At 41.0% G+C, this 14165-nt stretch overlaps 1 protein-coding gene across 2 annotated transcripts; it reads right to left on the bottom strand.

Annotated features, from left to right (window-relative positions):
• Positions 1-2078: 2078 nt before the first annotated feature.
• ATP5MJ (ATP synthase membrane subunit j) lies at positions 2079-13106 on the bottom strand. 2 transcript variants are annotated; one of them, XM_060754996.2, is made up of 5 exons: positions 12993-13105; positions 7947-8007; positions 5414-5537; positions 4456-4482; positions 2079-2248 (listed from the first exon to the last, which is right to left on the bottom strand). In XM_060754996.2, the coding sequence occupies exons 2-5, from the start codon at positions 7953-7955 to the stop codon at positions 2226-2228; spliced, it is 183 nt and encodes a 60-aa protein (XP_060610979.2). In that variant the 5' UTR covers positions 7956-8007; positions 12993-13105; the 3' UTR covers positions 2079-2225. The 2 variants fall into 2 exon arrangements, with proteins under 2 accessions (XP_060610979.2, XP_060610987.2); XM_060755004.2 differs by lacking the exon at positions 7947-8007 and having other exon boundaries at positions 12993-13106.
• Between the last annotated feature and the right edge of the window lie 1059 nt (positions 13107-14165).

The raw sequence follows: 14165 nt of genomic DNA, 5'->3' as shown, positions 1-14165 counted from the left end.
ATTCAAATCATCCCTGACAGATGGCTATCCAGCCCCTGTTTAAAAGCTTCCAAAGAAGGAGCCTCCACCACACTTCGGGGCAGAGAGTTCCACTGCTGAACGGCTCTCACAGTCAGGAAGTTCTTCCTCATGTTCAGGTGGAATCTCCTTTTTTGTAGTTTGAAGCCATTGTTCCCTGTCCTAATCTCCATGGAAGCAGTAAACAAGCTTGCTCCATCCTCCTTGTGGCTTCCTCTCACATATTTATACATGACTATCATATCTCCTCTCATCCTTCTCTTCTTCAGGCTAAACATGTGCAGCTCCTTAAGCCGCTCCTCATAGGGCTTGTTCTCCAGATCCTTGATCATTTTAGCCGCCCTCCTCTGGACAAGGGTCATCCAGTCCAGCCCCCCCCCCCCCAAAAAAATGCAGGAACACACAAAGAACTCCCAAAAGATGGCCATCCAGCTTTTGTTCAAAAACCATCAGAGACGGGGATGCCACCACACTCCAAGGCTGCATATTCCATTGCTAAACAGTAGAAAACAAAAAGGCAGCTCTCTTCTCAATATGGTATTTTTTCACTTACTTAAATATGTATATCATGCCCACTCTTAACCTTCTCTTCTCAAAGCTAAACATACCCAGCTCCCCAAGCCAATCTCCATAAGGCATGATTTCCAGACCTATAACTATTTGGATCACCCCTCCCTGGATATGTTCCAACTTGTCAATATCCTTTGTGAATTGTGATGCCCAGAAATGGAGAGTATTTGAAGTGAGGTCTGGCCAAAGCAAGAATAAAGAGGCACTAATCCTTTCCTTGAGCTAGACACTATATAATAAAATCTAGGCTGTTTACTATCTATGCCTCATCGGTGTGGGTCCTACTACCGATTCCAAATGCGTCTGGGTATCGAGTAGACCTACCAGCCGAGGCTTGTAGATATTTCAGCTGGAGTTCAGTGGATCTGTAATGCTGTCCTCCCTCCGACAATTCTTTGAAAACTTCAGGGCTGTTTTCCCTCTGATTGCTGTGAGGCTGTGAGCTCTCAGCCAGAGCCTTGGGACCTTTCCCTTGGAATTTCTGTTTCTATTTTCCCGGATGTTCTTGAGAAAAGAAGCTTTTCTACGGAACGAGCTGGTCTACGTCCTATAGTTTAGCTTCCTTATGTGAGACTTCCCAAAACATGGCTTCTTTCCCTCCCAGAGCCCTGAACAAGGGGTGGAACCAAAGCTTTATTATGATGGACAAGTGGCCTGCCCTATGACTGCAAACAGATAACAGAAAGAAAATAAAGTTGGAGCTCCTGGTACAGCCGTACCAGCACACTAGAACTAAATGGTCTTTTAAGATACTGCATTATACTGTTGACTCAGATTAAGAGGGTGAACTGTACAGCCCCCAGCCCACTTCTGAGGTCCATCAATATCTCCCCCACTCCTGTAGGATCCTCTAAAAACTTCCACTTTCTATCAGTTGGCTCCAAGAAAAAGCTGCATTCCTTCCTTGGCTTTCTCCTCTTCTCACTATCTACATGTTCTTCTCCAGATAGCAGTGGAAAACAAGGATTAGGAAGACAGCAACAGATACAACATAAATTCAGGAAACCCTTGCCTTCCACTGAAGAAGACATGGGTGTGATTGAAACCTCTTTTCAAAATGCTTTGCTTGCTCCCAAAAGCCCTGTGGGAGGGTTGACTCATGAAAATGACCTGAGCATACATTCCAAGTGACTTTACTCCTTGGGAATAAAAATGGCATGTTGAAAGAGTGAATAGCCTTCCACTTATTACATTCTTCCAAAGAAAGGAAGTGAGGTTAACTTGCCACGAGTGCTGTCACTGTGAATAGTGGCATTTTTCTGATTTGTGGCATTAAGGGTTGGAGGGAATGCTCCAGTCTAACCATGCCCACCTCCATAATAGTGTTTTGACACTAGTATACTCAATGCTCAGTGGTCCTGATTCCCTTTAAAGTAATGCATTATGTTAGTAGAAAAAAGCAAAATGTTGTAATGCTGATCATGTCTAAAAGTCAAAGTTTTGAAGTAATATTGATTTTACTAAAAAAAAAAAAAAAAAACTAATCACACTTTTTGCACAACGTGTTTATTCAGTCCTTGACAGATTACCACTGTGATAGGGCTGTACACAGCTTACAACACAACTAACATCCATGGTGGCAGCACGATTTCTCTACTGCCAATTTGTCGCTTCACCAACTGCATACTGAAGAACTTCTAATGATGGCCAGAAGAGGATTCTGAAATAAATACAGATAGTCTTAATTTGGTCAAGCAAAAAAGCAAGGTCAACAAGATAACTGCACCTTACCATCAAAGTAATCGTAATTGCACTTTTATCATCAGCTGCATTACAAGAGCTGGGAAATGTCACAAATTAGTAAATTGGAACCAAGTGTATCTGAGCTACCTTGGATGATAATACACATTAAAATTGCTAACAATTATGTCTGCACATATAGCAAGCTTCCTGCTTAATTATGACTAAGAGAAATCAAAATCTATTTAATAATTATATTCCTAAAAAGATAGACATATCTAGGTATTCTCCTATGAACACAGCATGCTAAAATCTAAGTAGACTGACAGCATAATCATAATAAGCACTTTTAAAATGGCTTAGTGACCTCCAATATTATTTTAATAAGCATTTGTTCTGCTTTTTAAAAATAATCACAATGATAAACATCAAATACTACATTTCAAATATCACTTTTCTGATGTAGGAGCACAATCTTGGTATCATCATATATAATAAACTAACTTTAGTTTTTCCCTAGTAATTACATCATTCTCCATGTTGATATGTGATTCAAGAAGAGCAACAAAATAGTTGAATGATTTATACAGTCAATAAAAAGACTGCAAACTGCAAAAAAAATCTCTCTGATCATCATTCATATCTCAAAGACAAGACGATCGTTTTTTCATCAAAGCGTTATCCCAAAGGCATTTAATCCAAGATTCTACTGATAAACAGCTCGGAGTTTTCCACTTTGAAGCAATTTCAACCCTTGCAGCTAAATAAAAGTTAATTAGTTCTTTATATTTTAGTGATCTGTACTGATTATGAAATAAAGAGAGAAGTCCAATTTTAGGGTCAACGTTAACTGTACGAGTTATTTTGCTTCCTATAAGTGTGTTTAAAACTTCAGCCTAAGGACATGATCCATATGCTGCAGTTTTTAGTGTTTACGTATGAAGCTCCTCAAATAAAGTGTTAACCACTTTGATAATAAACTACATCACAGGTAAAAAAAAAAACAACTTGAATGGGTTGAATTTAAGCCCAAGCAACCAAACCTGGTAGGAATGGACTTCTACCTCCACCTATGGGTGGGACTCCCAAATGCAACACAATGAATTTTCTCTCTACTAAAACCACAGAGTTGGAAGAAAATCTCATGGGCCACCCAATCCAATCCCCTGCCAAGAAGCAGGAAAGTCACATTCAAAGCACCCCCATCCAGCCTCTGTTTAAAAGCCTCCAAAGGAGGAACCTCCACCACACTTCAGGGCAGGGAGTTCCATTGTTGGATAGCTCTCAGTTAGGAAATTCTTCCTCATGTTCAGCTGGAATCTCCTTTCTTGTAGTTTGCAGCTATTGTTCTGTGTCCTAGTCTCCAAGGCAGCTTAAAACAAGCCTGCTCCCTCCTCCCTATGACTTCCCCTCACATATTTACACATGGCCATCCTGCCTCCTCTCTGTCTCCTCTTTTGAAGCCTAAATATGCCCTGCTTTTTAAGCCGCTCCTCATAGGGCTTGTTCTCCAGACCCTTGATCATTTTAGTCGCCCTCTTCTGGACACATTCCAGCTTGTCAACATCTCCCTTCAATTCCGGTGCCCAGAATTGGACACAGTATTCCAGGTGTGGTATGACCAAGGCAGAATACAGGGGTAGCATGACTTCCCTGGATCTAGACACTATACTCCTAATGATGCAGGCCAAAATCCCATTGGCTTTTTTGCCACTGCATGACATTGTTGGCTCATGTCTAACATGCTGTCCATGAGGACTCCAAGATCTTTTTCGCACAAACTGCTGTAGAGCTAGGCATCCCCCATTTTGCATCTTTGCATTTCATTTTTTCTGCCTAAGTGAAGTATCTTGCATTTGTCACTGTTGAACTTCATTTTATTAGTTTTGGCCCATCTCTCTAATCTGTCAAGAGTGTTAATCTCCTGTTATTTGAACCTGTCCCATTTAACAGGCTTCACTAAAGCACTGAGGCAGCACTTTATGGCTTGCAGTAGGGCAGAAAGGGGATGCAAAGCCCACTTCTATCAGCCCTGTTACATACATCTACATTTGGATCCAAACGAACAGGTATGAGCTCGGCAACATTATTTGCAAACCCGTCTTCATGAAGATAATTCGATTTGACTTTAAGACGAATAATACTAAATGTAAAATATTTTGCATCATACATATAGTCAGTACTTACTTTTGCTGCCTTCAACTGACTTTTTACCTAAAAACAAGCACAACAAATTAAAAACCCTCAATATATCCTGATGAATTAAGTTACTGAAAATGCCATAATAAAGCCATGTTTCAAATTTGATTACTACATGCACAAATGATTCAGTACCTATTTTCTGATTATTTGTAAACATGGCTGGCAAACCCCATGATCTTTACTTTTAATTTAGAAAACGCCTGCAGAGAAATGGACTACAATACAATTTGATAGCTTTTGAAGATAAAATATTGCCCAACAGATTTATAAACAGAAAACCTGCTAAAATGACTTGATACATTTATGGATACTTAACTTTACATTCTATAGTATTATTTAAACATTAGCAATTATGCAAATATAGTATTATTAAGGAGAAGACAGAAAGTGGAAGCATAGAATCATATAGTTGGAAGAGACCTCAAGGGCCATCCAGTCCAACCTCCTACCAAGGAGCAGGGAAATCACATTCAAAGCACCCCTGACAGATGGCCACCTATCTATATTTTAAGAGAAGAATTAGAACTTTTCCCTGGGCTTATTAGAAGTCCACTATGAATCAATCGGCACCTTTTACAGATTCTTTCATGGGTTGAGGAAAGATATCCCAATGCAAGTTTAAAACAGTTTGTCTCGAAACAGGTCTCACACTAAAATTCCTTGGGATTTAATAAAAAATACTACTTGGGCCGTTCATTAAAATTACAGTTTATATAATGTGATTTAAACTGTATCAAAGCTTGCTGTTTTGCCTGTTATTTCGCATTTAAGTAAGCAAAAAGAGCTTCCTAATTAAAATTTGTATTCCTGTAGCCACCCACCTGGTTTGCTGCATCATTTAATTCTGTAGTTCACTGTGATTATAATTCTATTTGGCATATATCCAAAATCTTTTTAACTCATAGGTATAATTGCAAAATGCAAGCAATCACACACATCTTACCTCCATAAGAGATCTTGTAATAGACATATCCTGTTAAGATGATACCAACCCAGAGTTCTTGGAATACCTGAGTGTGGTAAATCCTATTGGTTTCCCACCATCTCTGAACAGCACTCCTCAGCATCTGAAAGAGGGAAGAAAATGATAGTATTTTGAAGTCAAAAGCAATGCTTTGTCTCAATCACACAGCTCTTGTGTAAGGTCCCAAACTGTAGGTGCTCCAGCAGGATTCTGGGGTTGAGATGTGCTGGAGAACCCAGAGATGCCTAGCAAGGGGTTATCTCATATTTAAACAACATAGTTCTTTTTATTTCACATTTTTCTACTTTCATGACAGTCCTGCTTCCCCAATCTTTGTAAAAGTGGACAGCCTACTGCATTTGAATTCAATAAGATTGAATAAAAGCCATTCTGACGACTTCAACTGGAAGTCTGAATCACATACTAGATTGGTTTTTTATTTTTGTAATTGTGCATCCCATATTGACTATCTGATAAGGTAGCATTTTAGAATATTTGCTACCTAGCTAAGACATTAAACTGCTATTTCATAGCTGTTGGAAGAATTCCTCAATTCTTCAGTCAAGTCCAATTCTGAATGAAACTGTTTGCTGGAATATGCTGTTATGGATTATAACTTCCATGCCTTTATTAAAGCTGTGAGCATTTGATACCAGTCACAGCTTTAAATGTTGTCATGAAAGATCTTTCAGTAAAAGTTTGTGAGACTTCCTATGCATCCTCAATTTTAAAAACTACATTTTGGAGGGAAAAAATGATGTACAATCCCTGTGCCTGTGGGGCATACGTTCCTGCTCTGATACAGAACTGCGGATAATATCAAACTCTTTTGAAATAAAGGATTTTTGGCAGAATAATATCATGGAGATGTGCCTAAAGATGACATATTTTGTCAGACATGAACAAATGAAACTCCTGGTATCAGTCCCACAGATACTGGGATCCTACTGGAATTTGAAAGCAAACTTTGATTAGGACATTAAACACTCTTTTGTAGAAGGACTTTGGTAACTGTTGGATTCTTAGCAACTTGTTATCTCAGACAAAAAAAATATGTTTTTAAAAACTTGCAGTTCTCCTGCAAATTAAACTTCTAGTAAAAGGTAACTAGAGTCATGTTGGGGCACCTACAGATCTGTAAAAGTTAAAACCTGCAAATGTGGAAGACCAACTATATACGCATCTTCTCTGACAGTCATAGAATCATAGAGTTGGAAGACTCGTGGGCCATCCAGTCCAACCTCCTGCCAAGAAGCAGGAAAATCGCATTCAAAGCACCTTGACAGATGGCCATCCAGCCTCTGTTTAAAAGCCTCCATCACATTCCAGGGCAGAGATTTCCACTGCTGAACAGCTCTCACAGTCAGGAAGTTCTTCCTAATGTTCAGGTGGAATCTTCTTTCCTGTAGTTTGAAGCTATTGTTCCGCGTCCTAGTCTCCAGGGCAGCAGAAAACAAGCTTGCTCCCTCCTCTCTATGACATGGGCATCATAGTCTCCCTACTCTGGACACATTCCAGCTTATTGACATCCCCCTTACATTGTGGTGCCCAGAATTTGGACACAGTATTCCAGGTGTGGTTTGACCAAGGCAGAATAGAGGGGTAACATGACTTCCCTGGTTCTAGACACTATACTCTCCTTTTTATGCAGGCCAAAATCCCATTAGCTTTTTAAACTGCCGCATGACATTGTTGGCTCATGTGTAACTTGTTGTTCGCGAGGACTCCAATATCTTTTTCACATATACTGTGTTGAGCCAGGCGTCCCCCACTTTGCATCTTTGTATTTCATTTTTTCTGCCTAAGTGGAGTATCTTACATTTAGGAATCTTGCATTTAGGTATCCAGACTGCATCCAGATAGTTAGGAAAATGGCTGACATGTTCCTGTTTAGGTAGCCTTCCATTTATGGGAAAGGAAGATGATATATACTTTTATCTGGGTTGTTGTAGGTTTTTTCGGGCTATATGGCCATGTTCCAGAGGCATTTCTCCTGAAATGCCTCTGGAACATGGCCATGTAGCCCAAAAAACGCTACAACAACCCAGTGATTCCGGCCATTAAAGCCTTCAACAATACATTATACTTTTGGACTTCAGCACCCAGAATTCCTGACCATTGGGCAAGATGACTAGGGCTTCTGGGAGTTGGAGGCCCAAACACCTGGGGGACCACAGTTTGTTCAGGCCTGCGCTAAGTGTAATTTGCTGGTTTCATAAAATCATCAAATAACAGTTGAAAGGGGGCATGATATACAGCTTGGACTATGATTGCGGGGTTAGGTGAGATGTTTTTAACAGTTATTTAATTGTATTTATAGAACAGAATAAATACAAGGGACGTTCAACCATAGATAATTGCTTTGTCCTGCAGACATAATTCAAAAGTATAATTCAAGGGGGATGAGTCTGTATTCAGCATTTATAGACTTGTCTTCAGTGTTCGACACAACCTGTCGTAACATACTATGGGAAAAGTTGGCTGCCACAAACACTGACAGAAGATTACTTACGTTAATCATTATGCTGTACTCTGACACCGTACTGAAAGACAGACTTGGACACAGTGGAGCCCTGAGCAATGAAATCAAAACATCAACTGGGGTGAGACAAGGGTGCATTTTAGCCCCCTTTCTCTTTAACTTCTATATAAATGACATTGTAAATATATTAACCTCTGATAGTCTACATGGCCCTAAAGTTTTGTCCAAAACTGTTAACATCTTGCTTACGCTGATGACATGGTGATTATGGCAACATCTCCAGTGGGACTGAGAAGATCTCTGCCAAAATTCGATTTGTACAGTGAGCTAAATTCACTCACTATGAACAAGGATAAATCCAAAATTATAGTCTTTGGAAAAAACAGGAAACGGTACATGTGGTCCCTGAAAGGCATAAATTTGGAACAAATTAATTGCTACAAATATCTAGGCATTATGTTCTCTTCATCTGGTGCTTGGTCTAACCACATTACTCATAGTATATAAAGAGCAACGAAAGCAGCAGGTTCCATTTATAAGCTGCACCGTCATAGATACCCAGGCACAATCAGACCTGCCCTGAAAGTCTTTAAGACAAAAATAATGCTAACACTTATATTTGGGGCTGAAATTTGGGGGCACATCAATTTGACCAAGATCGAAGCCTTCCAAGTTAAGCAGCTTTGCACCCTCCTGGGCCTTTCCAGAACAACGCTGACGGCGGCAGTAAGGGCGGAGCTAGGAATGCCCCCAGTAAAAGCTCAAATCTTAATGAGACAGTTTGATTACTGGTCAAAAGTAAACTGTATGGATCCCAGTAGACTTCCTCGCCTATGTCTACAGGATCAAGTCCAGCGTGACCAGAAGTCATCGTGGATGTTGGCTCTGAATAATGAGTTGGCTGGAATCGGCCTGCCTTTGAGAGTGGGTCCAGGGGCAGGGCAAGTGCTCAAGGGGCGCACTCGGGATGTCTATGCACACCTGGACCTAGAGAGCATAGGTAGGTCTTCTGCCACAAAGTTTTTAGCTTCCCACAAAAGGAATATTCATTTAGAGCACTATCTAACTATTCCACTTCCACTACCCTTAAGAAGATTATATACTAGGGCTAGGTTTGAACAACTCGGTATTATGATGCAAACTCGGCGCTACTGTAAGAGAGAGATTATGCGTATGGGGAGAACAAACTGTGGAAGATATTGAACATTTCTTAATTGACTGTCCAGCATACACTGAATTGTGAGACAGATATTTACATCCAATATTATCCAACTGCAGGTCCCCCAACAGAAATGATCTTCTGACATCCCTCTTGCAAGGACAGGAAAGATCCATCATAATCAGAGTAAGCCTTTTTATTCTGAAAGCTATCAACAAAAGAGCAGATTTCCTGAAAGAAGAACCAGGAAAATAAGACTGACTGTAAATAGAAGGTCAGCTGCTGTCCTCACATTTTTGCCTTGTTTTTTTACTCGTGTTTTATTTTGAAATGGTCATATGACTGGTCAAATAAATACATTATTATTATTATTATTATTATTGTTGTATTAATATGTTTTATTCTTTGATTTTAATGTTTAATGTGTTGTGTATTTGTATGCTTTTACATTTCAATGTGGCATTGAATTATTGCCAAACCAGAAGCTGCTCTGAGTCCCTCCAGGGTGAGACAGAGCAGGGTAAATATCCAGTACATACATAAATATGTATTGGTTCCAGGACCATCTTCTGTGGCAATAAAAATCTGTGGATGCTCAAGTCCTATTGTCTGCAATGGTGTAATAAAATGGTAAAATCATGATGGTTTTTTTTTATATTAAAAAAATATTTTCAAGCTATGGTTGGTGGAATCTATGGATACAAAGGCTCCATATATTTGTGTGTGTGTGTGTATTTATCAGGCATGGACAAACTTGGGCCCTCCGTGTGCTTTGGATTTCACTCCAACAATTCCTAACAGCCTGCTAGGAATTGTGGGAGTTGAAGTCCAAAACAATTGGAGGCCCCAAGTTTGCCAATGCCTGATATATATGTATTTTGCAATAATAAAACACAAGACTGATCCTCAAGTAGCAACAGGATGATATTTTTCACATGCTGCACTATGTGTGTGTGTGTGTGTGCTTGCGTAATATTATATTATGTTTTGACACTAAACTAATCTGCTGGTTTCATATAATCATCAAATCAAAGTTGAAAGGGGGCATGCATGTTTATGCATGTAGTGGAGCGTCTGGGGGTTGTTTCCAGGACCATCTTCTGTGGCAATAAACAAATGTGGATGATTAAGTCCCATTGTCTGCAATGGTGTAGGAAAATTAACCACCCTATGAACCATTTCAGAGTTTAAGATTGTCCGGGGAGGCCCTGCTCTTGGTCCCGCCTGCTTTGCAGGCGCAACTGGTGGGAACGAGAGACAGAGCCTTCCTAGGGGTGGCCATTCAGCTGCGGACCTTCCCAGCTATGTTAGATCAGACCCCTCCCTCCTAATATTCAGAAAGAGAGTGAAAACATGGCTCTGGGATCAAGCCTTCAGAGAAGAACCACAGTGCAACATGTGCAATGACTATCGGAATGGGTTGAGAGATTTAAAAATTTAAAAAAGTGCATCATTGCTAGGACATCAAGACAATTAACCCAAGAATCTAAGACAAAAGCCATGTACAGGATTTTATCATAACCCAACACAATTAATGGAATTAAAAGGAATTCTCATGAGCTGGTCTTTTACCGTACTAAAGTGAACTTGAACTACATAGCTACATAAAGTGAACTTGAACTACATAACTACATAAAGTGAACTTGAACTACATAGCTACATAAAGTGAACTTGAACTACATAGCTACATAAAGTGAACTTGAACTACATAGCTACATAAAGTGAACTTGAACTACATAACTACATAAAGTGAACTTGAACTACCAAACACAGCATTGCCCAAACATGAATCAAGGAACTATGAAAGGCACTGCAGACTACTTCAACAAGAGGAATCAGCCATAGCAGAACACCTGATGAACCAACCTGGACACAGCATTTTATTTGAGAACACAGAAAGGCTGGACCACTCTCACAACCACCATGTCAGACTACACAGAGAAGCCATTGAAATCCACAAGCATGTGGATAATTTCAACAGAAAGGAGGAAACCATGAAAATGAACAAAATCTGGCTACCAGTATTAAAAAACTCTAAATTGCAACAGCACAACAACAGAGAGGAAGCAGGCAGGGACATCTAATTACATCTCAACAAAAGTTTGCCCCAGGCACAGGCAGGCCATTGTATGCTAATCAAGGTGGTCAGTTGAAACATTCACATCTAACTCCAGCAGATAATAGTCCTTTGTCTCACCCTGGTCATTCCACAGATATATAAACCATTTTTCCTAGTTCCAACAGACCTCACTACCTCTGAGGATGCTTGGCATAGATGCAGCGAAACGTCAGGAGAGAATGCCTCTAGACCATGGCCATATAGCCCGAAAAACCTACAACAACCCACTGAACTTGAACTATCAGAATGACCTGAACTATGACTGCGGATTGTGTGAATTATAAAGACAGTCATGTTTTATAACATTTTAATGTATATAATTTTTAAAAACATTGAAATGTATTTTAATGGTATTCTGTGGTTAAGGCACTGAATCATTTCCTATCTGTAAGCCATCTAGAGTCTCATTCATAGAATCCTAGAGTTGGAAGAGACATCATGGGCCATCCAGTCCAACCCCCTGCCAAGAAGCAGGAAATTTGCATTCAAAGCACCCCTGACAGATGGTCATCCAGCCTCTGTTTAAAAGCTTCCAAAGAAGGAGCCTCCACCACACCCTGGGGCAGAGAGTTCCACTGCTGAACAGCTCTCACAGTTGGGAAGTTATTCCTAATGTTCAGATGGAATTTCCTTTCTTGTAATTTGAAGCCATTGTTCTGCGTCCTAGTCTCCAGGGCAGCAGAAAACAAGCTTGCTCCCTCCTCCCTATGACTTCTCCTCACATATTTATACATGTTTATGATTTATTTAAAACTTTTATTTCCCAATCTTCTCTACCTTCTCTACTCAGACCGGCTAACAGCAAAGATTCAATGCTAACACTGAAAATCTAAAACATACTACACAACATTAAGTTACCAATTACATTACATAAATTACATTAAATTACATAAAAACCATTCGCCAGGATAAAATCGTGTCCAACTCAGTCCGTATGTGCAGTCCATATATTGTGATCAGTACCATTCGTTGATTGCCGGGCTCAGACATCATTCCACAAAAGCTTTGTTGCATGGCCAGGTTTTCACTAGCTTCCTAAAGGTCAGGAGGGAGGGGGCAGATCTAATTTCATTTGGGAGGGGATTCCATAGCCGAGGGGCCACCACAGAAAAAGCCCTTCTCTCGTCCCCACCAGACGTGCCTGCGAAGAAGCGGGCAGATCTAATTTCATTTAGGAGGGAATTTCCTAGCCGAGGGGCCACCACAGAAAAAGCCCTGTCTCTCATCCCCACCAGACGTGCCTGCGAAGATGGCGGGACCGAGAACCGGGCCTCTCCAGACGATCTTAACACTCTTGATGGTTCATAGGTTCCTCTCAGCTTTCTCTTCTGCAGAATAAACATGTCCAACTCTTTAAGCCGCTCCTCATAGGGCTTGTTCTCCAGACCCTTGATCATTTTAGTCACCCTCCTCTGGACACATTCCAACTTGTCAATATCTCTCTTCAATTGTGGTGCCCAGAACTCAGGGCAGAGACAGGCGGGATATCATTAAAAAAATTAAAAATGGTAAAATCATGATGAATTTTTGGGATTAGAAAACAATTATTTTCAAGCTGAGGTTGGTAGGCCCACTGTATACATAAATCAGGCCTGGGCAAACTTGGGCCCTCCAGGTGTTTTGGATTTCAACTCCCACAATTCCTAACAGCCGTAGGCTGTTAGGAATTGTGGGAGTTGAAGTCCAAAACACCTGGAGGGCCCAAGTTTGCCCTATGAAGCTCGACCAAAGGCCTAGGAGGCCCATCTTCTTTTCTTTCCCACCAAACCCACCCTGAGAGAAGGAAGGCCAAACCCACCTTGAAGCCTGACGAGAAAGAACGAGGAAACGCAGCGAAGGTCACGACGCCGCTCTGCTTAGCAGCCGCTGCTTCCTGTCAGCGCAAGGTTTGCCGGGAAAGGACTCACGCAGGCGCACTCGATCACACATACACACTGACGCATGCGCACTCGCTTGGAGAGCGCTTAGAGCAGCGCCCTCTATCTTGGAGGACTTGACATGACAACTTCCTTCAAAGGATGCATTCCACCTTGTAGAATTTACTACAGTTCCCATGATTCCATAGCATTGAGGGAATCAAAGTGGTGTCAAACTGAATTAAATCTACAGTGTAGACACAGCCTTATATTATTTCCATCAGTCACTATGGTGGCCATGATGGATGGGGGATTTGAAGTCTTAACCTTGCCTAATTGTCCTTGGCTTGGGTGAACTTAATTAATATGAATTAACTAAGGAGATTCCATCTGAACACGAGGAAGAACTTCCTGACTGTGAGAGCCGTTCAGCAGTGGAACTCTCTGCCCCGGAGTGTGGTGGAGGCTCCTTCTTTGGAAGCTTTTAAACAGAGGCTGGATGGCCATCTGTCAGGGATGATTTGAATGCAACATTCCTGCTTCTTGGCAGGGGGTTGGACTGGATGGCCCATGATGTCTCTTCCAACTCTTTGATTCTATGAATTAATATATTAATTCATATGAATATGAATTAATATATTCATAATCATCTCCTCATCATACTTGAGCACCTATCTACTTTAATCCACTTTAAATGCCTGGAGAATTCTGGGGTTGGGTTGTTGTAGGTTTTTTCGGGCTATATGGCCATGTTCTGGAGGCATTCTCTCCTGACGTTTCCCCTGTATCTATGGCAAGCATCCTCAGAGGTAGTGAGGTCTGTTGGAACTAGAAAAATGGGTTTATATATCTGTGGAATGACCAGGGTGGGACAAAGAACTCTTGTCTGCTGGAGCTAGGTGTGAATGTTTCAACTGATCACCTTGATTAGCACTGACTGGGGCAATTTTTTGTTGAGAGGTGTTTAGATGCGCCCGTACCTTGGGAAGTCTGACTTGGCCACGGTAGTCCACGCTCTGGTTACATCCCGCCTAGACTACTGCAACGCTTTCTACATGGGGTTGCCCTTGAAGACGGCCTGGAAGCTTCAATTAGTCCAACATGCGGCAGCCATG

The sequence above is a fragment of the Anolis sagrei genome, chromosome 1, assembly GCF_037176765.1.
Source record: "Anolis sagrei isolate rAnoSag1 chromosome 1, rAnoSag1.mat, whole genome shotgun sequence".
NCBI lineage: Eukaryota > Metazoa > Chordata > Lepidosauria > Squamata > Dactyloidae > Anolis > Anolis sagrei.
This window is presented reverse-complemented; position numbering and strand designations above follow the sequence as displayed.